We start from the raw sequence: 24,659 nt of genomic DNA, 5'->3' as shown, positions 1-24,659 counted from the left end.
TTGACCTACAGTTGGCGCTTGCGCCACAAATGAGAAATCAGCTGGTCTGCTCCAAATTTTCGAAATCCACGTATGTTAATATACAGCCCAAGGGATTACTGTAAAAGTTGACAATTACCTCTTTTTCAATTGCTTTCACTTGAAAGTTATTCTATGAACGACTTAGTAATTATTTTTCTAATGAGTTATTCAGTACTCATCGGCATGCGATTAAAATTGACTAAAAATGGCATTCAATTCCTGCAAATCAAAGGTGTTACGTAGATTGTTGATTTTTTTATCTTTTATAAGACACTCGACTTGTTATGTCAACTCAAAGATCCCCTCCCGCAGACCATAACATTTCCGCAACAACCAACCAGAGTCCAGTCAACTGCTCACTGGAGAATGCATTTTAGGCCATCCGCACATTTGTGCGAATTGTTTTAGCTCTCGAGTGCTTCGTGCAGTTTTATCGCCAGAGCGACGTGGGAGAGGTTATAAGTATAGATTTCACGAAATTAACGTCGAGTGGTGAGCTGTCATCTGTCGAATTCAAAACAAACACAAGCACACGAAAAAGCTCAACTATGTAACACCTGTAGAGCTGGGGCAGTGGCGTCTTATATATTATCAGCACTCGACGTTTCGTTTCTCGCCACTACACTGTACTCGTTTGAGTACTAAGGTAAATCTGTGGTTGATTGCATAAATTAATATTTTACCTGTACTTCGTGCTACGACTTTCACTTTTTCATCTGCTTCGAATTTAATGCTTTTAATTAAAAAGCCGTAAAATTTAATTCCGTGCGATATAAAACTTGACCCCATTGTCTACTAAGGTATTAATAATATAATAGGATTGCAATATGCATATATTATGAAGTAATATATTGGGTCACACGTCATGCCAAGCTGTAGTCATAAGTTTTCTCAGACTCCCTTAAAAAGTATGAACTTTCTTCATTTCTTATTTTTTGCAGCAGAATGTCAAGTTTAGAAGCAAGTGCTACTAGCTGTGTCAGCGAAGTGACTCTTGCTATAAGCAGGACCAAACTTTCAAATCCAGTTGATAATTCAAGAGTTTTAGATAGTCCTGATTCATCGAGTTCTGGAAATTCAAATTCCTTCACTATACAGAGATATGATTATACAGATGATGAAAGTCAGAATGGAAATTCAGAATATCAAGAATCACAAGAATCGAGTACCAATGATAATGATTTGAGAATACCTATCGTTGGCTATGAAGTTATGGAAGAAAGAGCTAGATTTACAGTACGTAAAAAAAATATAGAAAATAATCAATGATTTTTTTCCTTAGTAAAAAGATTGATTTTTGTATTAGGTGTACAAATTAAAAGTTGAGTTCAAAAATGGAAATTGCTGGTTTGTGTTTCGCCGTTATACAGATTTTGTCCGCTTGCTCGCACAGCTTAAAAGACTAAAAGCTCCAATTTCTCATCTTTCGTTACCCAGAAAAAAGTGGATTGGTGATAATTTTGCCCCCAGCTTTCTCGAAGATAGAATTACAGGTTTACAGTCTTTTGTCAATGGGCTGTTAAATAGTTCAGATTTAGTTATATTACCTTGTGTGAGAGAATTTTTTTGTCTTGATGAACCACCAGCTTTATCAGATACTGTAGAAGAATCAAGGGTAAGCCTTTCATAATTTAAAATGCTGAGATAATAATCATTTTCCTAATACATTTTATCTTAACAGGCTATTTTTGAAGCTCTTGAAGATACAATTTACCATTTACGTCAACAATTAAAAGAGAAAGAAAAAGCATTAGCATCTGAATCGACTCTTTGTAATGAATTAAGAAAAAAACTGCACACTCTCTTAAGGTAAAAATCATGTAATCTATTGAGATTGATCAACATTTGAAAAATACTAATTATATTAATTATTTGTAGTGAATCTCAAAACTGCTCAAATTGTGGCGCAATTAACAAGTACTCTAGTATGGATTTGGAGACTTGAGGAAAATATGCCTTGTACTTAATTTCATTTTATTACATGCACTTAAGTTAAAAAAAATTTCTTTTGCAAAACGATCTGATTCATAAGACTGATGGAAAAAAAGGAACAAACTTAACATTTCAGAATTATTTAGATTGCAAAAGATAGATTAATCAATCAAGTATTATGACAACTAAAGAGTTTTCAAAATAGAGTAAAGTGACCTTAGTACTGCCTTACTAGAATAAGCTAGTATTTCGAGAACTTCCAACTAAAGAATAACTTCCAAAAATGATTCGAGTATGTAATCATAAAAATCATATAAAAAATATTTGTTTCAGAAAATCTATTTATTTAGATAATGTGAATGGAATTATATGGCTGCTACATTGTTGAAAAATTATTTATTTTAATAAGTGATATTGTGAAAGTAAAATTGTTATAAAGAAAATTGTAATTTAATTTATGTACATCAAATTCTTTATGTTTTTGTTAAACTTAGTGAAGATAGAGTAGAATGATTATATATATTTCATAGCAAATGAGCTACTATCTACATAAGAAAAATACTATAGTTGAATAATATTTTTATACGATTTATTATATATTGTAGTTAAACAGTTGAGATAAAATTGAATTATAAATTTCTTGTACAAATATATATATAAATCAATATATGTATACTATTTTCTTAAGATAAAAAAAATGGTTAAAGAGTCAAAAAAAAGTATTATTTGTTTTTATTATCATGATTTTCATTTTTCACATCTTTGCCGTTTTTGTAACATTCAGTCCTGTATTATTCGGATTCTATACATATTTTTTTAAGGTACTATAAATACGCGAATCACGCGTATACAATTTTTTTACACTCGCTTAAAAATACATTACACAGTTTCAATGAAAAAATGTTCAACAGTGACTGTACAAACTTTCATTAGTTTACTATTAATAAAAATTTGCTCACTCTTGGCACACTTTATCGCCCGAGCGGCGAATATTATCGGAAAAGCAGCTTAAAAAAAAAACGAAAATAAAAACAAAGATTTCATACAACGAAGTAATGCACGTCTCGGACATGATTGATCTAGAATAGTTATACGGTACAGGAAAAAAACTTAAGTTTTATTTAAAATTAAAGGAAAAATACAGTAGGCTTAAAAAATGATAAAAAAATGCATCAGTGTACGATTTACGTTAGGCACTTATTATATCATTGAAAAAAAAAAGAATTGGATCGCGCGTGTGCCTATGCAGTTTTTTTCAGCGCATTACAGTAGTAGTAGTAGTAGTAGTACGGAATGAAATATCTTATCGCGTTCGCGGGCTATCGTAATCGCGCACAAGTGTAGAAGCTTGCGTACGATGAAACAATTAATTAATTCACAACCTCGCTTGTTTTTTTTTTCATTCGTAATATACATTTGACATCCTATACACAATTAATTCTTTTAAATATACATTTACTCGCTCGGCACCATGAAATTCACTTCAGCTATATAAACAAGGGAATGGATAAAAAGTTGTCTCGGTAAAAACTCTGTACACGGATTTTCTCACTTTCGCTTCCACCCTCGACATCCATATATATACTTGTGTATAATTGGCAGTTGATCGCTTAAACTAACATTAATCGACGCTAAAAAGCGCGAGATCCTATTATCTGGCGGCGATCTCGTCCTCGACGGCGAGCCTCTCCTTCTCGGCCGAGGCGGTCTGGTCCTCGCTGCTCGTGGCGCAGGAGCCGGTCGTCGAGTCGTCCTCGTCGGGAGCCACGACCATGAACAGCATCTGCACCAGATACGTGAGTTTGCCTGCGCGCGGGGGGAACAGAAGCGGACATATTAGATTTCGCAATTTTAGATACGAAGCGTAATTACAATAGTAATGAAATGAACGAGTTCTATGGCACGCGTAGAATTTTTATCGCCGTGCAGTGACGCAAATTCAGATTATTACGCGCTCGTGCAGCAGTGACCCTGCAGTCCGCTACTTATATCAAAGACAGAAAGCAGAGAAAAAAGAATGCCGCGCATCAAACGATCCGACTGCAGCTGCAGCAGAATTTCACTCACGTGTCAGCCCCACGTTAAATGAAAAAAAATACTCACGCGAAAATTTGCTCTTTCTCTTCTCGTAGACGTAGTAATGATAGACGACATAACCGACGAGCATGAAGCAGGCGATGAAGAGATACCGGTAGGTGGGGTAGGCGATCATCGGCGTGACCGAGAGGAAGATCGAGACGGCGAGTACGATGCAGGGTATGATGGTGGGCACCCTGTAGGGTCTCGGGGCGTGGGGCTTGGTACGCCTCATAACCAAAAGCGCGACCATGGCCAGGCCGTAGAACGCCCAGATGAGGAAACTGGCAAGCTCGATGAGCTCGGCTATGCTTCCGAAGACCATGCAGACGAGTGTGAGCAGGCCCTGGAGCACGACCGCAGCTGCCGGCGTCATGTGCTCGTAGTGCACCCAGCTGAAGAAGCGGGGAACGTGTCCTTCTTGTCCGGCGACGTAGCAGAGCCTGCAAAGAAAATCACGATGGAATTGGCTCTTCGCTCGTGTAGAAAAGTCAAAATTGTAATTGATCGAGCCTTACCTAGCGACTCCGAATTGAATGCTGAGTCCGCAGCCAAAAGTGGACACGGCCACGCCGAGGGGTATGGCGAAGGTCAGCCAGCCGGGCAGCACGACGTCGCCCCAGGCGATGGCCACGGCCGGGGCGTTGACCATCTCCGGGACCGTCAGGGCCGCCATGTACATGACGTTCATGCTCACGTAGAGCACCGTGATGACGGGCACCGCGACGAGGATGCTACGCAGGATGTTGATCTCCGGCTTCTTGACCTCCTCGGCGACGATGGCGGAGGCCGTCCAGCCGTCGTAGGCCCAGAGGCCGCTGTAGAAGGCCAGGGCGATCGCGCCGGGCGCCGTGTTGGTGTCCTTGAACGGCTCCGAGAGCAGCTCGGTGTGGCCCATCGAGAGCCAGAAGATGCCACCACCGATGACGAGGAAGCAGGCGGCCACCTTGCACGCCGTGCAGATGTTTTGAACCTTGACGTAGAGCTTGACGCTGATCACGTTGATGTAGACCATCAAGCCCAACGCGAGGATGGCGATCATTTTTTTTACCTGCATGAGAAAAAAATCATCGGTTTATATTCCACGATATGCCCAATGGTATTGTTGCATTTTTTACGTTATCGCAATTAATTATTGTACTCACGTATGCGTAAGTCTCTTCGTCGATCTCGCCGATGTAGCCGCGGAACGGCTGGACGAAGTACTCGGCGAAGGTGAGCGTGATCACGGCGACCTCGGCCGGGCGCAGGATGAACACGAATACCCAGGAGCATATGAATGCCGGCAGTTGGCCCAGGTAGCGATGCAGCGGCGAGAAGGCCTCGACGAAGTAGGCGTACTCGGCCCCGGAGCGCGGCACCACGGAGCTGAGCTCGGCGAAGGCCAGCGCCCCGAGCAGCGACAGCACGCCGCTGACGATCCAGACGATGAGGCAGAAGCCGATCGAGCCGGTCTCCTTGAGCGCCGTGCTCGGCGTGATGAAGATGCCCGAGCCTAGGGATGATTATTAGGGTACATGGTTACAGCGGAGTTTAGATAGGCAACGGTCAAATTTCCGCTCATTTTTTTTTTTTTTTTTTTGGCTAAATATTTTTAACTCATTATCGCGTGTGTTTAAAAAATATTTGCTCCGCTTATCGGTGCGCGCGCCCATTAGCACGAAGCAAACAAATTTCACATCTCGCTGCACACACAAAGACGGTTTTGCGCGCCTATATACATTATCGCGTTTAATCCTGCCTATTTACATGTATGTATACATGCTTACGCGAGTTTTAAATGCATCGATTAAACTCGCGATTGTCCTGAAATTTCCTGTCGCTCGAGATAAAAAAGGCACTCTCTCTCTCTCTCTCTCTTTCTCTCGATGACGCTTTGTAAGTATAGCGATTGGACGTTGCTCGACGCGAATCGAGAAGAATATATTGGCAATTTTCAAATAATAGCGAAACCCAGTGAACTTGAACATTGATTTGCGCGATAATTTACAGACAATTGATCATCGCTATGTCGTCGATTCAAATGCCATCCGGATGCGACGAAGCGCCTTCTATATGTGCGATCGATCGCAGCAGCGTGTTTATTTTTTATATCATCATCGTCACGGTCGTACCGTCTAATAACGGGCGCCGTTCCCCACGTCGACGTACGAGAAATTGTAATCGAGATCTTTTTTTCTTCTTATTCTTTTTTTTGCCTTATTATATTGTAGAATTTCCATTAGTGCAGGCGAGAACAACGACCGATAGTGATTTTTCTCCTCCGAGTAGATCATACAATAGAGAACCTATTCCGATTTTTAGCTCGCTCTATTTGCCGGGGCCAAGATTGTTTTTTCCCCATTATCGCCTGCAAAGCGATATACCGAGTGATTAGTTTTCGTTTATGATGAATCCATTTACACGGTTGATCAGCTATATAGCCGATGTACTAAAGATCTGATTGACTGGTCGAGTGCTTCACGCCGCGTGTTTATCGATAAAATTAATGCTAGCCATCATCGGCCGCATGTAATAGCCCACTTTATCTATTCATGAAATTCATAATTGATATCAATCAGCGCTCGTTCAGAGATTTCTCTTGCTCTCTTATCGAAATGCCGCAGCAGAGACCAAAAATAAAATCTCGTTGTAACATTTTCATCGTGCCGCGCCACGCATCGTGCACGCGGTAATACGTACACGAGCTTTCATTTTTTTTGTCGTCGCGATCGTCGCACGAAAAAAGAATGCGTCTATCAGCAGAAAACAGCGGAAAAAAATATTCAAACTGCACCGCTGATGATGCGTTACGGTATACAATAAGCCGATATAAAATTTTTTTTCTCCGTATTCGAAGTAAATTGAGAAATATACGCACGCTCGAGCGGCGCGGCGGCTAAAAGTATCGTTGCGCGGCGATAAACCGTGCTAAATTTAAAAAGGAAAAAAAAATAAAGAGGAGAACGAGAAAAGTTCGGCCTTATAATCGTTGCAAGCGATATATAGCTCGCTACACGAGCATGCACCAATGTGGAAATTTGTTTATTATAGATTTATTTATCGGCAGTTATGCACATGGCTATATAAATATGCAGAAAACAACGGCGAGTGTTTATGGATCTCGTAAAGCAGCCGAATAAGCTAGGAATAAGCTGAACTCGTTTCTGGAAATAGAGCGCGACTGCCTCCGAGGCGGAGAGACGAGCCGCCAAGCCACATAATCGAGAGAAGCATCAATACGAGACGCGGAGGAAGAAAAACGGATATCCCCGAGACTTTTTTTTCTTTTTCGGAGCTTTTGTTATGACTCCCCCACGCGCCCATGCCACACACACATAGACAGACACACGAGACAGGAGCTCTTCTTCGATTTTGAATATACATCTTAAGAGATACATAAAGTTCGCTCGAGCTTGTGTGCGAGGCGTCGTCCTCGTACCATTTAAGAAGAAAAAAAAATCACTATTATATACGGAGAGTGTTGGATAGCGCGCGCGCGAGAAAGAGAGAGAGTCAGAGAGCCGTATTTTATTTTTAGAATTTAACATCCTCTCCTTCGAGCATATAATAATTTTTCCATCCGCATTTTCCGACTTTTTCTTCTCTACATTCTCGCATTTTTCTTTCTAGCAGCTGTGCACGGAGTCGGTTTCGATAATATTTCATCGCGTAAAAATTCTAATTATAATCGATGCATCTCTCTCTTTTTGCGCTCTTTTTTTTGATTTATTTATACGGCCGCGCATATAGTTCGTCGACCGCGAATCGGAATACGATTTTTGTAAAGATGGAAAAAGAATTAAAGTTGATATCTTGTTTCTCGATACACGCGGTTATACGGTATACTATCAGGACGTAACGAAGTTATGTACTATCGCTATCGTTGTATACACGTGTAACTTTTATCAAAGGGTATACCTTTGCGAGTACATACCGCACGCACACACACACGTGTACAGCGTCAGCAACGTGCGGCGATCATCGAGGCATCGTCGTCGGTGCGCGGGACGCAAAAATTTTAGCCAATAGTTGGAAAACGACGTTTATACAGGCGCTAGGCGCACGTGCCCGCGCTGTGCAGAAATACGCGCAGAGAGGAGAGAGAGAGAGAGATCTGATGCAACAGTTTTGCCGCGTGCGCGATGCATGCGTTCTATACGGCTCCGTTTTCTACGCGCGCGTACTCGTATGAATTTATCGGCGCCTATACGAGGTCGATACATTTATTTATTAACATTCGTATTGACACATACCTATCATCACAGCGACGATCATGCTGATAGCGCTGAAGAGTCCGAGCTCTCGCTTCAGGCCGACTTGGGCCGCCACCTCCTTTTCTCCGTTCGTCGACATTCTGGATTCGGTTTTCTGGCTCTTCTTTTGTGACTCTTCTACCGAAGATTCAACGGTATCCAATTATCAATTAACTAATTTATTTATTTTTTTGGTCGGCTTGGAAAACTTCAAGTCCACGTCTCGGTACACGGCACAACAACGAGCACACCAACAAGCACGAGCGCGCACTCACGGCTGCGTCCGCATTTGTGCATGTAATAACAATATGCTTAGTTTTTACGATGCACAACTTGCAAAGTGGAAAAAAAGTTATTTACCGTACTGACGATATTTAGCACGTCATGGAGTGAGAGAGAGAGAGATAGAACACACGTGGGTAGCTCGCACTGCGGCTGATATTGTACTGCTGCTACTGACGACACTTCTCTGCTGCGCGCGTGGCTCGATCCAGCAGTCCGCAAACGCCGATGGGGGATTATTATAACTATATATATGATACGATGTATAAGCAAGAATCGCGTAGTTGCCTGTATAGGATGTATATTCTGCTCGGCAACGGCAGCTCCGTTTAGTACTTCTCCCCCACTTGTGGAGCTGCTTTTACACACGCGGCTTAATACTTATACATACGAATGTATGTGTATATCAGCGGCTCTCCTCTCTCGTACATATCGTCTATTTGACCGTGTGTGTAAGTGCGGTGGTATATACGAATCGCCTCGACGACGACGAAATGTTTGTGCCGCGTGCCTCAAAACTCAATAGACGCATTCTTTAAAGTCATTGTCACGGATTTGCGCCCGAGTTATTGCGGGCACTGCTCAAGACAGATGTGTGGCGACGTCTCTGGCCCAACTCAGCGATGCTCCTTTTTAACGCCAAATTCTGCCGGCTGACCGAGGTTTGCGAAGTTCCCTGAAACACACAAGTTTAGGAGGTATTTTAATAAGGCTTGTAACTCGTAATCAAGAAGGAAAATGATGTACATATCGAGTCGGCTCACGAGACGACTCCGAATTTTTCTTTGTCACTGCAATGTTTTTTCAACTCATCTCAATTTTTATATCTTTCCTCGAGCGAATTGCTTTATGATTTATTGTATCGACATACTTTACTTTTACAATTGAGCCGAAAAAACTTTTTTGCCTCGCTTCAGACGCGCCGTACAGCACACAATCGAGAACTTTATAATATTATTTCATTTTATTTTTTCTGCGCTCGCATCTTCTCTGGCCCGCAAATCCAAACACTCGAGTTATCCGATACGCACCCGGTGTGTGTGTGCTTTGCGCGCGAAAAATTGTAATTTAGTATAATATCTCGTGTGCTTGCGATGTGCATGATGCAGCTTACACTTCTATAAAAGGCAAATACAATGTGTATGAGCGAAAGAAAACAGGAAACATTTAATATCGCGCTTGCTGCAGCGCAGAGTCATCGGATAATTTTGAAAATTGCTCGACTCAAGAGCTTATAATGAAACAAAGTGTGCGAAGCTCTAGCTCTCGCTCTCAAGACTTTATTATCGCATATTTTCATTCGCGCTTTATTGGATCAGATACATGCCGAGGAAGAGAGAGAGAGAGAGAGAGAAAGAGAAAGAGAGATATCAGTGGTTTTTGCACGCGATAATCAATGATCTCAAAAAGTTGAGATTATTTTCGCGTCGTCGCCGTGCCGTCGTCGCGTCGGGATCCCGCATCTAACTTCAATTACTATATATACATATTCGATTCACATGCCTCGTATAGTGCACCAGACACCGAAAGTCAAGCTAATAGAAGTTAATAATGGAAGAATCCATGAATTTCTCATCGACGTTCGAGGCCCCAAGACGATTACCGAAGTTAAAGGAGGATAATCTTCAATTAATAATTCAGCTATTCGTTCGTAACGACTCGGTTTTATCTCCAGGCAGTCGAGTTTCTCTCTCTCGCACACCCCTTCGATACACATTCAATTTTTGTCTAAATAAATCGAAGCCGCACGCGAGATAAGATAATGGAGTAAGTGGCGAGATCAGATCGTCAATTAGAGATAATTGACCCGTTAAGCGAAGCGAGTTATTAATATCAACGAGTTTTTTTCTCTTTTCTTAATTCTAATGCCATTGCAAAGATGCGTTACTATACTATAGATTACTTCCCGAGAGACTCTGCAAGCTGCGTTCAATATACCGGGTAAACGTACTGCAATTTGTGCGCGAAAAGCTCGCGCGCGCGCGAGCGGCTTCGCAAATTGAGTTACCACCATTAGAGACTTTTCGAGCCGCCTCCTCTGTGTGTTATGTACACTTTGCCGGCGTATATAATTGAATAAACTCCCACGGCCGTAGCATTGGAAAAGTAATAAGCGACGAGAGAGAGAGAGAGAGAGAGAGAAACTCACGAGTTTTAGCTTCGAAAAATATATCGTTTGAAACGCTAAACGGTTTCTCTCGGACTTTTTGCCGCGAGGGAAAACATTGGGTCAAGTTTAATAAGCAGCATGTGTCACACGCACACACACATCTCTATGTAATAATGCCGATGCAGCGATCTGTGAATAATATAATATGCTTCCTTCGATATCGCGAATCTTTTGAGATGTGCGCGGCATTGCTGCCAATTATGCGTATTACGAGCTTTGCATTGGCCAGCCTGGACCACGTTATTTACTTCTGTTAAAGTTCATAACCTTACATTACACCAATTAAAATAGGTGATCCGTTGACATTTGTATACAAGCCGATCGAGAAATTTATTTTTTCTCTCGAATTCAATTTAATTAGCATGTCTCGTCGCGTAGAATTATCACGACAAAGCCGACAATATAAGCGCAAGTCGAGAAGTTCGATGTGCCGTTCGTCACGCTCTTAGCGTCTAGAATAAGTTTTTCATTTTTTGAGTGACATACATCACGTTGCAAAGATTTGGATAAATTTTTTTGTTCGGTTACTTTAACTGTTCCAAATTTTCCTGCAATTATGGGTAGTCCGGTGGAATCGATGGAAACGGATGTAATGAAAGAATCGTGCTCAAACAGTGCAACAAGTTCGTCGGATTCAAATAACGAATACATTTACAGACCAACAACTTTTGAAGATTTATTGCGTGATATACCGAGAGAAGTATTAAATGATTGTGGCCCAGATGAAGCATTTAGACCAGATTATAAAGCAGCAATATTTTCACAAAGTCGGCCAGCTGGTGCACCATTCACTCCTCATGAACCTTCGCTGTGTCACGATGAAGAAGTTATGGACGATGGGACCTTTTACTTTGAATCGGATCATTTGGCCCTCAAAGGAAATGAAGACTATCATAATTTATTAAAGGTAGTGGTTACGTTGCAAGCTCTTCGCTCTCAAGCCGTTAAAGACTTGGAACAATTACACAATGCAAAAAAGGAAGCATTAATGGACCCAATAGCTTATGTAGAAAAATTAAAAAATGGTGATCTTCCAGAATATCCAGGTCCATTACCAATACCAGAAATTCCAGATATTGATTTTAGTAAGTACAAATCAGTACAACCAGATGAAAATATGAGACCAATTACTAGAAATATAAGATCAACCGTTGCCAAAAAAACAAATTTAAATCAACAGAGCACTTCTAAATTATTAGAAGCATCTACAGTTTCTGGAAAACCAAAAGTTAGAGGTAGGGATTATGATGAAAGCAAGCCAGGAACTTTCAATCAATTATGGACTAAACAAGAACAAGAAAGATTACAAGAATTATTAGAAATTTATCCAACTGAAGAAATAGAGATGAAAAGATGGACCAAAATAGCAAATGCGCTTGGTAAATATCTTGAGGGTGACAAAAGATTTTTTTTCTATTATAAATATTTTATATTGTTTTAGGAACCCGTACTCCAAAGCAAGTGTGCAGTAGAGTTCAAAAATATTTTCTCAAGCTCTCAAAAGTAGGCCTACCAATACCGGGTAGACAACCAAAAGTTAAAAGTGACAGGAGGTTTTCAGCTAAGGCCAGACAAAATATCGCAACAAAAAGATCAACATTTTTTCCTCATGAACACCTTGAGGATGAATTTTTCCATTCAAGTTATCATTATAATAATTCTGTAAGTTAATATTTACATGCAAATGACAGAGTTTATTTGAATCAAAAAGTCAGAATATTATTTTTATTTTAATTACAGGATACAAATTCAGGATCTGAATCTATAAAAAAGGAATATACCTGCGAGCCAATGCACATTCAACTATTACGGAATATCAAGGGAGAAACTTTCACAGAATATGAAAAAAATTATACACACACTGGTCACAAGGTTGGTGTTACTAATGTTTTCTTGACTCAATATTAGCGGAAATTTTTGTATTTCTATTAACAAAATAGGAAGAGCATAAAATTATATCAATTTCGCGTTTTGCAAGCTAATTGTCAGTCTCAAGCCAAAGCTCGTGAAGTCTTGTAATAAAAAATCAAGACGTTCAAAGTAAATATTTTTATTATTTTCTGACTTACGTCGCACATCGTTGAGCGCGGTTTTTTTCTCGACTTCTCTCTAAATACCGCATCTAGCTTTAGTGCTGTGAGTTACCCTTGAAAGAAGGCAGCAGCGGCTTCTTGTCACACTGCTGTATACCCGATGGCCTAATCGTTCGGAATAATTCAGTTGAGACGTTGGCACTCCACATATAAACACACAAACACACACACACATATACGTACACAATGACAATAATTTAAGGTTACTGAACTGTGTGACATGAAAGAAATGCTGCTGCAGGAGGAGAGATATGACAAGCCGCGCGCGCACTCGCCCAGCTGCAGCCGCAGAGTTTGCAAATCCATCGACTCGGAGTCAGTGCCAACTGCCACAAGCACGAGCAAACCCCCCGAGCTGCTTGCGCGCGGCTATCCTTCTGTGTTGTCGCGGCGAGAGGGATGAAACGACCCTTGCCCCCTCTTCGCGCCAGCCCATCACATCTGTCCGGGCCGCGCGTTGCGCGCGACAACCGTTCAAATTTCCCGCGCGTGGATCGTCTATCATCATTGTAATATAAAATTCATTGACTCGAGCTTTTTTCATTATTTGCAGTGCTACATTTGCAACATGAATCCGATCAGGAACATACGCTGGGAGTGTCAGGACTGCGCGGACATCAATCTGTGCACGGATTGCGCGGTTGCACAACTGGAGGCTGAGGATCCACTGCATCCTCCGGATCACATGATGAGCGTGCACCGGCCGCCGAAAATGTCGTCTCATAACGGTTACGACGTTGATTATATGCCACACAAGTTCAACAAAGGTTCTTACAACTATCTCGACATGAATTACATTCCCGAGTGAATAACAGTGAGGATATTTTTGTTTTCTATTTTTAAGGAAATAATAAAAACGTTGTTAGGTTTCTGAGGAAATGCTGCGCATTTTCAGTCATGCAATTGAAAGATTTATTTTTTACAAGTCAAAGAGTACAATAATTTAGTTTTAGTTTTACAGTTAGATGATTATCTAAGTCATGATAGACATAAATACATATAAAAAAAGACTGGAGAGAAAGGTGGATTGCATTCATTAGAAAATTATGTATGATAAAAAATATTTTCATTTATTTTGGTAATTATGATAATTATGCCTTGTTTTTTATACTATTCAGACATCGACTCTGAATTTTAGTTTTGAATTCTTGGAATGTTCCTTCTTTTATATGTCGCCGAATGTTTTTGAAGAATTCCATGTAATGATGAGTGTTATGGCTACAGAAATTAATAAAAAATTAATTTTTTTATCTAGCAATTGAGTTACTATTATATATTATGTTTCAAGTTCTCTGAACAATAAATATACTCACATCATGAGAAGTACTTGAGAAAGCAATTCTTTGGTCTGTATTAAGTGATGTATGTATGCTTTGGTGTGATTTTTACAAGTAAGACAATCGCAGGATTTACATATAGGACTAAAATCTTCTACGTAGCTATAAAAAAAGAATTTTATACTTAAAAGAATTCGAAATCTCATAACAAAATATTAAAGAATTAGTTTCTTACCATTTCTCTTCTAAATTGATTGATTCTTTTACATTTCCTTCCTGACAATCATCACACAAAAATGTCAATGCTTTATTATTTTCAGTCATTATGTAAGGGTAAGAAGAATCGAATAAATCAATTCCCAAATTAACTAAATCTAAAATTACTGATGGATTCCAACATCCCATCATTGCTTTCAATTTTTCTATTGGTAACAAATTCTGAAAAACAAACAATTATCATTTGCTGGTTTATAATTTAAATACAATCGAGTAATTCTTGAACTTACGACACAATGTTTGACCACAGGTTCAATTTGACTAGTACTTATATTCTGAACTGTAGGGCCATTTTTATGTAATCCATCAATTGCATATCCAAGCAATGGTTTGTTTTCCATGAACTGGATGCACTTTTCTCTAGCTTTCAAGTTATAGCCTCCTTCAATTGCTCCCAATACACCCTTATTTTGAAGTACTTTAGATTGAGTATGGATTTTTATACATTGTTCAAATTGTTTTTTGGTTCTCTCAAAGCCTTTCATTATTCGTTTTTCAGAGCTGTCTTTATCTGTATCTCCATCACACAGTGTTACGTACATTTCTGGCTTTAATTGTTCAATTATTTGCATGTAGCGTTCAGGACTAACACTAGATCTACCATTTCTCGACCAAACTGAAATGGAATCTTTGACTTGATGACCAGATTCTGATAATTCTGCTGGGTCGTGAATATTCATAAAGAATGGATATTCCTAAATTAAAATTAAAGAAACTTTTGATTAAATAATCAAGAAACTTTAAAATTAAGTTTTATTACAATATTAATACCTGCATTCCCACAAAATCACTAAAAGACTGTGATGGTTTACAAAAATCTGCTATGCGAATGGATGATGACAAAGATGTCGCAAGTAATTCTTGTTCTTTTGTTAATTTTTTAAAAACATTTTTGGTCAAATGTGGTACGCACCCCCTCTGAAAAAATTATCATCATTACTTAAAACTTATTAGAATTACTTTCAAAAATAATAAATTAATTAGATGTTCTTCACAAAAAACTGAAACTAAAGAACAATATTTACCCTCGTGTAAATCATCAACAAAGGTGTTTCGAATGACAAATTGGGTAAACTTTCGATTTCGGAAAGCTTGCCAATGCGAGCACTGCATCGAGCAACAGATTCTGTTGAAAATCTCATGTTGTCTAAGAATACTTTATTTAAAAGCAATAATATATTAACTAATATATTAACTAAATTGTACAGTACTATCTACTCTCTGAACTGGACACATGTGACTGACAGAGGTTATGTGTATATATAAGTAGCAGAAAGTTAAACTGCATGCAGTGTAGCAGAAAACAACATTGAAACAGCAGACGATTCATTGATCAAAATATTCAAAATACACTGCTCTTTTAGCAAGTAACACCACCTGCAGTCAAATAATATAAAGTAAAATTGAAGTAAAGTAGTAGTAGTAATATATGTGAAACCAAGCATGTAATGTGGCAGACCGGTGATGTCTTACACGAAGATTTCAAGGCCATTAAGGAAAAGAAGAAGAAGAAGCAGAAAACAATATTTTTCTAGCGCGAATGGAAAGTGCATTTTTTAAATCATCTTCTTATAATAATTGCTTAGGCCGTAAATTTAAAAAATCGAGACTTCTGGCCATATTCTAGCCATATATTATATTGTACTAAAATCTATTTTATAAATTTATTTTGTAACAAAAGGTTTGGAAAAAAAATTTGATATCATTATTAAAAATAATTATTAAAAATAGTGAATTACTGTGTTTGTGTTTGATTAAGCAAAATGATTATTTCTGAAGTAATGTGTCTTCGTTATAATCAAGAAAAAGTAGACCGATTGCATCGTTTACGCGAAGACGTCAATTGGCTTGTCGTATCAGAGCGAAATGACTTTCTTGTTTACCTGGAGCCTATCATCAATGACTGGCACAACCAACTACCAAATCTTCTAGACATATTTAGGCCCGAAGAAATAGAACTTCTTCTATTAGACTGCATGAACAATCCAAGTCCAAGCGACGAGGAAGTTTATCTAGGGGAGTTGTTCATCGAATTCGTAGCTCGCTGCGGATACCAGGATTCGCTTTACGCTATCGATGAGAAGGACAAGCCGACGTCGCGACGTACCACACCTCTGCATCTCGCAGCCAGATGCACTTTTTACAACAGAAATAGCATGATTCCACTGCTTTTTAAAATATACAACAGATTCGACGTGAACTACGACGAAGATGGATTAACGCATTTTCACGTGGCCTGCGAGTACGGCTGTGTCGACGTCGTTAAAAACTTTCTCGAGCGCGGCCAGGACCCCGATTGTCTCGTACCAGGAACTAACGATTCGCCGCTTCATCTAGCCGCGAAGAACAGTAGCAACAAGAAGGTCATCACTTTGTTGTTGAACAGAGGCGCAGACTCGCGTCGGGCAAATAGCCAGGACACGACACCTATCCACATCGTGTGCAGGTACGACGATGAAGAAGCGTTGCAGATGCTATTCGAGAATGATCAAGGTGGGCTGTTGGAGGCGATCGATATCCAGGGCACGTTTGGCTGGACACCATTGCACACGGCACTGCTTTACGCCAACGACAACGTAGCCAGGTGGTTGCTGGAAAGAGGCGCCGACGCTAACTCGACCAACGGGCACGGGGAAACGCCTTTACGCGTTATCTGTAAGAGACGCAATAATTACAGTGACGCGGTCAAAGTGTTGTTCGAAATATGCGACAAGGTCGGCCAGGTGATGCAAGTCGATTCCAGAAACAACGAGGGCCTGACACCGCTGCAAGAAGCCGTAGTCAATTTAGCGCCGAGAACTGTCGCTGTACTCTTGAATCGTGGGGCCGATCTTTCTAGTTTCGTTTTCCCGACTGAGGATCACTTCACTAAGAGCTTTCGAGTATGGCGTCACGAATACGATTTTAAATTGCAGCTAGCCGCTGGCCTGCTGTGCGTCGTCGAACAGCTCGAAAAAAGAGGATACAGACTGGGTTGAAGCAATGCTCTGATGATAATGCAATTGTTCGCTCAACATGGATTGCTCGAGAAGTCGGCGGATCTTGACAAATGTTGGTACAACGACGAAGAGTTAGCAAAAAAAGCGAAGGAAATAATGATAATATCGAGTCTGTCGATCTACTTCGTTCTCCAGATGCAACCAGAGCAAGAGGATAAATTACTAGCGTATCGGGATTACGTACAGTTGGCACATTCGAGCAAATTGTACGGTCTTCCCAAAAAGTTCGGCGACGCTTGTGTCACGCATCTGTGCGAAAAGCTTTCGAGGGGATTTTTTCGGCGATGGGCGCTGGACTCCATGTTGGTGGCGACAGGCTATAGGTTGCCTATCCTCTGCTGTGAAATGATTGTGAACTGTAACTTGATGAACAAAGATTTACACAATATTTGCTTGGCAGCTGAAAGCTGAAGCTATAATACGGAGGGTGAACGGTGTATTTGCTGTATTTTTGTACATATCTGGTGTAATTTAATTCTGTAAATTTTCTATGTGATTAAAATAAATAATTGAAAAGAATGATTATTGATTTTTTGATTGGAAAGTACGAGGCAATCCCCAAAAAAAATAAAAAACTACTACCAATGCGTTGACAGAGTAGTACTTTCTACTGAAAATGTGATTATTACCATTTTTTGAAATAAATTCTGATTTCTTTTTTAAAAACAATAAATTGTACCTCATAGTATTGTACCATACACAATTATAGATTCAAAATAGTAAATCTGCAGAGCTTTCTGCAAAAAAACATGATTATTTTTCGTGTTCTTTTCGAATAATAAAAATTAAATAAAAATATTAATAAAAACTTTGAATTTTTTATTTAATTAAATTCTATGAGAACTAATATTAACATACCCAGTTAAAAGATCTGAAATTTGAAAAGTTAGTTCAATTGAAGTGCTGTTCGTGCGGTCGTGCAACAAGATAAAGATATAGTTGGCAAAACTGCAATAACGCAGCTCATCGACACTTCTGTGCATATATCTGCTTCCAGCTCGTTTTTCATATTAAATTGACGTTCAAACATCAAGTATATACGTAAATAAGTTAATTTACGGGCAATCTGTCAATTGGCTACACTAACAAGTAAGTGTAAGTAGAGAAAAATTAAGTAAATAAATAACTTGTAAATAGTGTTTGATGTAGAAGCATTACCAACGAAACATCAAAAATCGCAGAAGTATAACATTCCCATCAAACATCAAACCGGTAGGCGGTGACACTTGCAATTGCAATTTGCAGGTCACGATGCGAACGAACCCTATAAGAATCTCGTCCGGGAAAACCTGCGAAGCGGGCTCGAAATGTTTTGCGTGGTATTCCCTATGATAATCATTGTTCGACTAGTCGTAATAAGTGTTTGGACAACCCATTGAACTCTTATCAATTATTTTAATTCACCCTATCAAAGTACATTAGGCTAATTACCATCGTTTTTCCCAGGTACGATTAATTTTAAATAATCTTCAAGTTTCAAATGATGTTTGACAGTCATTTATAAATTTAGATTAACTTGGTACGATGCAGGCCGAACGTAAAGCCATAATCGACGCTTTATCTGAACCTAAAATAAAAGATTTTGCGTTTAGCTTGAACATAAAGTATGAAATAAAAAATGCAGAAGAATCTGTTCAAGTTCGAAAGGAAGGCAATAATTTATATATCAAGAAAAACCACTCAGACCAAGATCATAAAATGATTTTGTATTTTTATAACAAAAGCGTAGCTTATGCTCCCAGTGGATCTGAAGAATTGATGTATGCTTACAGTAATCGAGCATATTTTTTAATACTTATAAATAAGTATAACGAGGCTTTAGATAGTTTAGATAAAGCTATACAATTAACAGATTCAACTAAGATGAAATTGAAGTTGTATTGCCAAAAAGCTAAATGTCTAGCTGCCCTTGGCTCTTCAATAAAAAATGATGTATTAAGAGAGATTGATCAAATTTTTAAGATATCAAAGTTATCTATAGAGGATACAAATTTTGTATTAAACATTATTAAGAAAACTAAATCTGCAGTAGCATCTATGAAACAATTCAAACCTAACAATCAAGAGTTTTTACAAGAAAAAGAACAGTACAATAAAATTATTATTGATAGAGAAAAAGTTGATCCATTTGATTTTGTTGAAATAAAATTAACAGAAAATATGGGTAGAGGTCTATTTGCTAAAACCAATTTTAAAGCAGGCGATTTAGTTCTAGTGGAAAAACCTTGTTTGATTGGACCACATTTTTCCAATCAATATGTATTCTGTTCTCATTGTTTATCGGTTGCATGGACTGGAATTCCATGCGAAACATGTCATGATTACATATTTTGTTCTTTAAAATGTAAAATCATGGCCTGGAAAGAGTATCATTTCATTGATTGCTCAATAACACCATATCTTATTCTATGTGACCGACACATCCCTGAATGGATTCACATGCACCTTAAATTTGTAATATCATTGATGAAAGATAATAAAACAATAGATGAGCTTAGATCCAAACTGAACATTCCCAAAAAGGATCAAGGTAAATATGACAATGAAATGATCAAAATTTTCTGAAGTAATCCAATTTATTTGATCTTTATGTATCTTTTTCAGTTGAAATAGTGAATGACAAACCTGAACTAAAAATTAATTTATTAAATAAACTGATGAGTTTATCTCATAACTTACCAATGCATCAAAATTTTATTCCTACCATGTTTACAGTTAAAGCATTGATTTGTATGGTTAAGTATACATCATTTTTTTCTGAAAAATTGAAAGATATGCAGTGTGAAGATTTTTCAAAGAATGAGGACTTTTTATTCATTGGATCTTTGCTTTTGAGATTAGCAAAAATAAGTGCTGTTAATTCTCATACTGTAAGGAAATATTCTTTTATGTTCAATTTATTTAAATCTACTTCATAATTACTAGTTTTAAAGTTTTTTATTTTTCTATTCAATAGATATCATCAGATATTATTGAAGAAAGTAGTTACCAACTTCATGATCTCTTACCTGAAATGGGCATTGTACGTAGAGGATTTTGCGTGGGACTTATTAGTAGTATGATCAATCATAGTTGTGCACCAAATATTCGAAGATGTTTTACAGATGATATGAAGTATGTTTTTTATGCCACGGAACCAATTGCTAGTGGAACTCAGGTACCCATTACTATAAATTTTTGTATATTTTCTTTCAATGAGCTATACATAACATATTATTAAATTGTTATATAGCTTCTGGATTCATACAATGACTATTTTTATGAGACTCCATTAAGAGGTAGAAGATTAAAAAATTCAAATTTTATATGTCAGTGCATTGCTTGTAACGAAGATTGGCCTCTATTTATGTTATCAGAGGTAAATGATGCATTCTTGAATTATCAAATGAAATTTAAACCATTAATGTATTTAAGAGAATCAAATTTCATAATGAGAATCCATCCTTTAAAAGATGGAATTTATAATGCAAAATATTCAATCGATAAAAATTTAATACAAACTGTTACTAACATGATGGATGAAATAGCTAATGTACTACCACAACCTAGTTTAGCTAGATGTATGTTATTTCAAATGCTTGTTAAAATATTTAATAAGTATTATGGTCATATTGTGCCCTTTGAAAACTTGTGTTAATAATAATGATTTTTCTAAGAATTGTAGTTTTGTAAATTTAAAAACGTTTCATAATCTATTGGTAGTTAGCTTTAAAAAATCCAACATATTTTAATAACTCTCAAACTTAACTAAGGTTTTTTACGTACGTTATTTAATTTATTAGCTTAAATATAAAATATTCTTATTTGTTTATAACATATAAAAACCTTTGAATTCTTAATATTATTAGTGTGATTACATAATAATTTGCTATCTTAAATATTTCAAACTCTGATGTTTTTATGATGAAAATCATAATTGTTAATAAATTAAATTTTTGTGCACTATGTATAATTTCAAATGATGAATTAAAATGCATGCAACTTTAATTTCTAATTCTCAACTGTTACCTTCAAATCATGAAATAATAATTGTATATTTAATAATTATTTGTAACATATATTATAAAACGTTGCACCCATTTGTATAAATTGAAATGTATATTATCCACGCTTGAAACAAGCAACAAATTTGACCTATAATAATACTTTGACAAATGCGCAAAAAACATTAATATTTCCTAGTTAAAAGATCAGAGAGTTAAATAGATAGTTCAGTTGAAGTGCAAGATGATGTTGGTAAAACTGAAAAAACTCGTCATGAGCCCTACTATTTGCAGTCTTCTTGCAAGAGCTCGTTTTTTAGATCAAATTGATAAAACATCAAGTACTATATAGATAACTTAATTTACGCGTTATTCGTTAGTTCGCCTTAGTGTCTTCGACAGCATTTCAAATGGAAACATCGCAAAAGTATATCCACAAGACACAAAATAAACATCAAGCCGGGGACACTAGCAGTTGCTTGTCGCGAGCGAACACAAGAATCTCGATCTGGGAAAACCTGCGACTCAAATATTACTGTGTTTAGTAGTGTTGGGTAGTTAAGTATTGGGCACCCCGTTGCAGTACCTGGACGTCGTTTAAATTTATATTTCTCAAATATACCAGACTGCTCTTTATCGTTCTTGACAAGGTACAGTTAATATTTGAGATTTAACGGTCATTTATAAATTTAGATTAACTCAGTAATATGGACGCCGAACATAAAGACATACTTGACTATTTATCTCAACCTAATTTCGAACAAATTAAGACAGAACTTTCTCGTTGGAACATTGAGTATGAAATGAAAAATGCAGGAGAATCTGTTAAAGCAGTAAGGATGGGCAATAAAATATATAACAAGAAAACTCACACGGACGAAGAACACAAAAGGATTCTGTACTTTTATAACATGGGCATAGCTTATGCTCCCAGTGGATCTGCAGAATTGATATATGCTTACACCACTAGAGTAAATTTATTGATACATCTCAATAAATTTAACGAGGCTATAGGTAGCATAGATACAATCTTAGCATTGACAAATTCAGACAGAGTAAAATTGGAACTATATTGTCAAAAAGCCATTTGTCTTGCTGCCCTTAGCCCTTTTACAAAAGATGATGTATTCGAAGAAGTGGATCGATATTTTATGAAAGTAAAGTTATCTGTAAAGAATACAGATGTTTTATCAGATCTTATACGGGAAATAAAGGAAAATAAATCTCAAGCAGAATCAATGGAGCAATTCAAACCTAACAATCAAGAGTTTTTACAAGAAAAAGAACAGTACAATAAAATTATTATTGATAGAGAAAAAGTTGATCCATTTGATTTTGTTGAAATAAAATTAACAGAAAATATGGGTAGAGGTCTATTTGCTAAAACCAATTTTAAAGCAGGCGATTTAGTTCTAGTGGAAAAACCTTGTATGATTGGACCATCTTTTCACAACCAATATGTAATCTGCTCTCAGTGTTTATCGGTTGCATGGACTGGAATTCCATGCGAAACATGTCATGATTATATATTTTGTTCTTTAAAATGTAAAACCATGGCCTGGAAAGAGTATCATTACATGGAATGCTCAATAACACCATATCTTATTCTATATCATTCAAATCTTCCCTCTTGGGTTCACATAGGTCTTAAATTTGTAATATCATTGATGAAAGATTATAAAACAATAGATGAGCTTAAATCCAAACTGAACATTCCCAAAAATGATCAAGGTAAATATGACAATGAAATGATCAAAATTTTCTGAAGTAGTACAATTTATCTAGCTTCTGATGTATCTTTTAAAGTTAAAATAGAGAATCACAAATTTGAACCAAAAATTAATTTACTCTATAAACTTATGAGTTTGTCTCATAACTTATCTGAGCAACGAAAAATGAATTCTACCGCTTATACAGTTGTAGCGTTGATTATTGCGGGGAAGTACACAACTTTTTTTTCTGAAAAATTCAATGATATCCGTAATTATAATTTTTCAAAGAATGAAGATTTTCTATTCATTGCATCTTTGCTTTTAAGATTGGTGAGAATGGGGTCTGTCAATACTCATGAAGTAAGAAAAGAGATTTATTTATTTAAACTATTCCATGATTAAATCTAGTTTTAACATTTTTTATTTTTTGAAAAATTAGATAGCAGATAATCCGGCTGTACTATTACCTACAAGAAGCAGTATAGTTAGAGGATTTTGCCTAGGACTTATCAGTAGTCATATCAATCACAGTTGTGCACCAAACATTCAAAGATGTTTTTCAGATGATATGAACTATGTTTTTTATACCACGGAACCAATTGCTAGCGGAACTCAGGTATCAATTAACATTCATTGTTACAAATATTTTTCAAATTGGCTACATATCATATTATTATAAAATATCTATAAAGCTTTTAGATTCATACAATGACTTATTTTATAATACACCATTGGAAGTTAGAAAAAGAGATGATTCAAATTTTGTATGTCAGTGCATTGCTTGTAAAGAAAAGTGGCCTTGTCTTATATTATCAAAGGTAGCCAAAGCATTTATTGCTGATAAAGTTAAGTATGACCAAACAACATATTGGAAAGAAATAAGTTTCATGACGAAAATAGATACATTAATACAGACATTTCGCTATAGACAATATTTAATTGATAAAGATTATATACAAATGGTCGCTGATCACATAAATGAAGTAGCTGATATTTTACCACAACCTAGTTTGGTTAGATGTGTGTTACTTAAAATGTTTGAGAGGATTATGGACAAGTATTATGGTTTTACTCAGCCCTTTGAAAACTTTTGTTCATCAAAAATAGAACTAGTTTTGTAAAGTTAAAAATTTTTTATCATTTATTGACAGTCGGTTTTGAAAAAGTCAATATAACTCAAACCTAAATGAGGTAATTACAAGTTTAATTTATAAACTTAAATATGAGACGTTCTAATTTTTTCTATAATGTTTAAAAATCTTTACATTCTTAATAATGTAAGTGTAAATATAAGTGTAATTAAGTAATATTTTGCTAACTTGAATAATACAAACTCTGATGTTTTTATGATGTAAATCATAATTAGTAATAAATTTAATTTTTGTGCCCGATTTATATTGGTATGTTAATAAATGTTTATACAATACTATTCAATACGATGAGGTTTAACGTCCTATTTTCAAAAGGCTGCAGGAAGTAGCAAGAAATTTCAAATTGTGTATTCCTTCTTACAGTATCTTATTAAGACCAAAGCTATACATGCATAAAAGATATAAATATTATTGAACAAAAATTATACTTGAGATCAATTAATGAAGTTTAA

General features: G+C 37.0%; 7 protein-coding genes across 10 annotated transcripts; 5 read left to right on the top strand and 2 right to left on the bottom strand.

The window, feature by feature from the left end:
- Window positions 1-366: 366 nt before the first annotated feature.
- On the top strand, window positions 367-2,542 carry LOC106649570 (sorting nexin-16). 3 transcript variants are annotated; one of them, XM_023457547.1, is made up of 5 exons: window positions 367-667; window positions 966-1,257; window positions 1,328-1,636; window positions 1,703-1,830; window positions 1,900-2,542. In XM_023457547.1, the coding sequence occupies exons 2-5, from the start codon at window positions 967-969 to the stop codon at window positions 1,964-1,966; spliced, it is 795 nt and encodes a 264-aa protein (XP_023313315.1). In that variant the 5' UTR covers window positions 367-667; window position 966; the 3' UTR covers window positions 1,967-2,542. The 3 variants fall into 3 exon arrangements, with proteins under 3 accessions (XP_023313315.1, XP_014222516.1, XP_014222515.1); XM_014367030.2 differs by having other exon boundaries at window positions 369-667; window positions 963-1,257; XM_014367029.2 differs by lacking the exon at window positions 367-667 and adding an exon at window positions 693-864 and having other exon boundaries at window positions 963-1,257.
- Window positions 2,543-2,687: 145 nt separating this feature from the next.
- Window positions 2,688-13,346, bottom strand: LOC106649596 (b(0,+)-type amino acid transporter 1-like). 2 transcript variants are annotated; one of them, XM_014367065.2, is made up of 6 exons: window positions 12,786-13,346; window positions 8,265-9,222; window positions 5,175-5,524; window positions 4,548-5,080; window positions 4,057-4,472; window positions 2,688-3,759 (listed from the first exon to the last, which is right to left on the bottom strand). In XM_014367065.2, exons 2-6 carry the CDS (start codon window positions 8,362-8,364, stop codon window positions 3,605-3,607), a joined length of 1,554 nt encoding a protein of 517 aa, XP_014222551.1. In that variant the 5' UTR covers window positions 8,365-9,222; window positions 12,786-13,346; the 3' UTR covers window positions 2,688-3,604. The 2 variants fall into 2 exon arrangements, with proteins under 2 accessions (XP_014222551.1, XP_023313295.1); XM_023457527.1 differs by having other exon boundaries at window positions 13,022-13,346.
- Window positions 10,944-13,854, top strand: LOC106649580 (ZZ-type zinc finger-containing protein 3). Its single transcript, XM_014367040.2, has 4 exons — window positions 10,944-12,095; window positions 12,158-12,378; window positions 12,457-12,588; window positions 13,363-13,854. The coding sequence occupies exons 1-4, from the start codon at window positions 11,273-11,275 to the stop codon at window positions 13,615-13,617; spliced, it is 1,431 nt and encodes a 476-aa protein (XP_014222526.1). The 5' UTR covers window positions 10,944-11,272; the 3' UTR covers window positions 13,618-13,854.
- Window positions 13,698-15,671, bottom strand: LOC106649581 (queuine tRNA-ribosyltransferase accessory subunit 2). Its single transcript, XM_014367041.1, has 6 exons — window positions 15,388-15,671; window positions 15,134-15,280; window positions 14,593-15,057; window positions 14,322-14,524; window positions 14,123-14,248; window positions 13,698-14,027 (listed from the first exon to the last, which is right to left on the bottom strand). Exons 1-6 carry the CDS (start codon window positions 15,502-15,504, stop codon window positions 13,901-13,903), a joined length of 1,185 nt encoding a protein of 394 aa, XP_014222527.1. The 5' UTR covers window positions 15,505-15,671; the 3' UTR covers window positions 13,698-13,900.
- Window positions 15,672-16,125: 454 nt separating this feature from the next.
- On the top strand, window positions 16,126-17,340 carry LOC106649505 (ankyrin-2-like). Its single transcript, XM_014366944.1, has one exon. It carries the CDS (start codon window positions 16,126-16,128, stop codon window positions 17,338-17,340), a length of 1,215 nt encoding a protein of 404 aa, XP_014222430.1.
- A 1,818-nt stretch (window positions 17,341-19,158) lies between these two features.
- On the top strand, window positions 19,159-20,423 carry LOC106649506. Its single transcript, XM_014366945.2, has 3 exons — window positions 19,159-19,891; window positions 19,966-20,231; window positions 20,328-20,423. The coding sequence occupies exons 1-3, from the start codon at window positions 19,225-19,227 to the stop codon at window positions 20,421-20,423; spliced, it is 1,029 nt and encodes a 342-aa protein (XP_014222431.2). The 5' UTR covers window positions 19,159-19,224.
- A 1,367-nt stretch (window positions 20,424-21,790) lies between these two features.
- Window positions 21,791-24,447, top strand: LOC106649604 (SET and MYND domain-containing protein 4-like). Its single transcript, XM_014367074.2, has 4 exons — window positions 21,791-23,075; window positions 23,151-23,416; window positions 23,496-23,672; window positions 23,749-24,447. The coding sequence occupies exons 1-4, from the start codon at window positions 22,052-22,054 to the stop codon at window positions 24,175-24,177; spliced, it is 1,896 nt and encodes a 631-aa protein (XP_014222560.1). The 5' UTR covers window positions 21,791-22,051; the 3' UTR covers window positions 24,178-24,447.
- The last annotated feature ends 212 nt before the right edge of the window (window positions 24,448-24,659 follow it).

Source organism: Trichogramma pretiosum, unplaced genomic scaffold (assembly GCF_000599845.2).
Source record: "Trichogramma pretiosum strain Unisexual culture from Peru unplaced genomic scaffold, Tpre_2.0 scaffold43, whole genome shotgun sequence".
In the NCBI taxonomy this organism is placed as follows: Eukaryota; Metazoa; Arthropoda; class Insecta; order Hymenoptera; family Trichogrammatidae; genus Trichogramma; species Trichogramma pretiosum.
Note: the sequence above shows the minus strand (reverse complement) of the source record. Positions and strands in the feature narration are given on the sequence as shown.

Coding starts and splice junctions, on each gene's coding strand:
- LOC106649570 (XM_014367029.2), top strand. Junction 1,258..1,327: donor AAGAAAGAGCTAGATTTACA/GTACGTAAAAAA, acceptor TTTTTGTATTAG/GTGTACAAATTAAAAGTTGA. Junction 1,637..1,702: donor ATACTGTAGAAGAATCAAGG/GTAAGCCTTTCA, acceptor TTATCTTAACAG/GCTATTTTTGAAGCTCTTGA.
- LOC106649596 (XM_014367065.2), bottom strand. CDS start 8,364: ATGTCGACGAACGGAGAAAAGGAGGTGGCGGCCCAAGTCGGCCTGAAG. Junction 5,525..8,264: donor GATCGTCGCTGTGATGATAG/GTATGTGTCAAT, acceptor AATCATCCCTAG/GCTCGGGCATCTTCATCACG. Junction 3,760..4,056: donor GAGAAAGAGCAAATTTTCGC/GTGAGTATTTTT, acceptor CCCCGCGCGCAG/GCAAACTCACGTATCTGGTG.
- LOC106649580 (XM_014367040.2), top strand. CDS start 11,273: ATGGGTAGTCCGGTGGAATCGATGGAAACGGATGTAATGAAAGAATCG. Junction 12,096..12,157: donor CAAAATAGCAAATGCGCTTG/GTAAATATCTTG, acceptor ATATTGTTTTAG/GAACCCGTACTCCAAAGCAA. Junction 12,589..13,362: donor ATACACACACTGGTCACAAG/GTTGGTGTTACT, acceptor CATTATTTGCAG/TGCTACATTTGCAACATGAA.
- LOC106649581 (XM_014367041.1), bottom strand. CDS start 15,504: ATGAGATTTTCAACAGAATCTGTTGCTCGATGCAGTGCTCGCATTGGC. Junction 15,058..15,133: donor GTGATTTTGTGGGAATGCAG/GTATTAATATTG, acceptor ATTTTAATTTAG/GAATATCCATTCTTTATGAA. Junction 14,249..14,321: donor ATCAATTTAGAAGAGAAATG/GTAAGAAACTAA, acceptor CTTTTTTTATAG/CTACGTAGAAGATTTTAGTC.
- LOC106649505 (XM_014366944.1), top strand. CDS start 16,126: ATGATTATTTCTGAAGTAATGTGTCTTCGTTATAATCAAGAAAAAGTA.
- LOC106649506 (XM_014366945.2), top strand. CDS start 19,225: ATGAAATTGAAGTTGTATTGCCAAAAAGCTAAATGTCTAGCTGCCCTT. Junction 19,892..19,965: donor CATTCCCAAAAAGGATCAAG/GTAAATATGACA, acceptor TATCTTTTTCAG/TTGAAATAGTGAATGACAAA. Junction 20,232..20,327: donor GTGCTGTTAATTCTCATACT/GTAAGGAAATAT, acceptor AGATATCATCAG/ATATTATTGAAGAAAGTAGT.
- LOC106649604 (XM_014367074.2), top strand. CDS start 22,052: ATGGACGCCGAACATAAAGACATACTTGACTATTTATCTCAACCTAAT. Junction 23,076..23,150: donor CATTCCCAAAAATGATCAAG/GTAAATATGACA, acceptor TATCTTTTAAAG/TTAAAATAGAGAATCACAAA. Junction 23,673..23,748: donor CAATTGCTAGCGGAACTCAG/GTATCAATTAAC, acceptor ATATCTATAAAG/CTTTTAGATTCATACAATGA.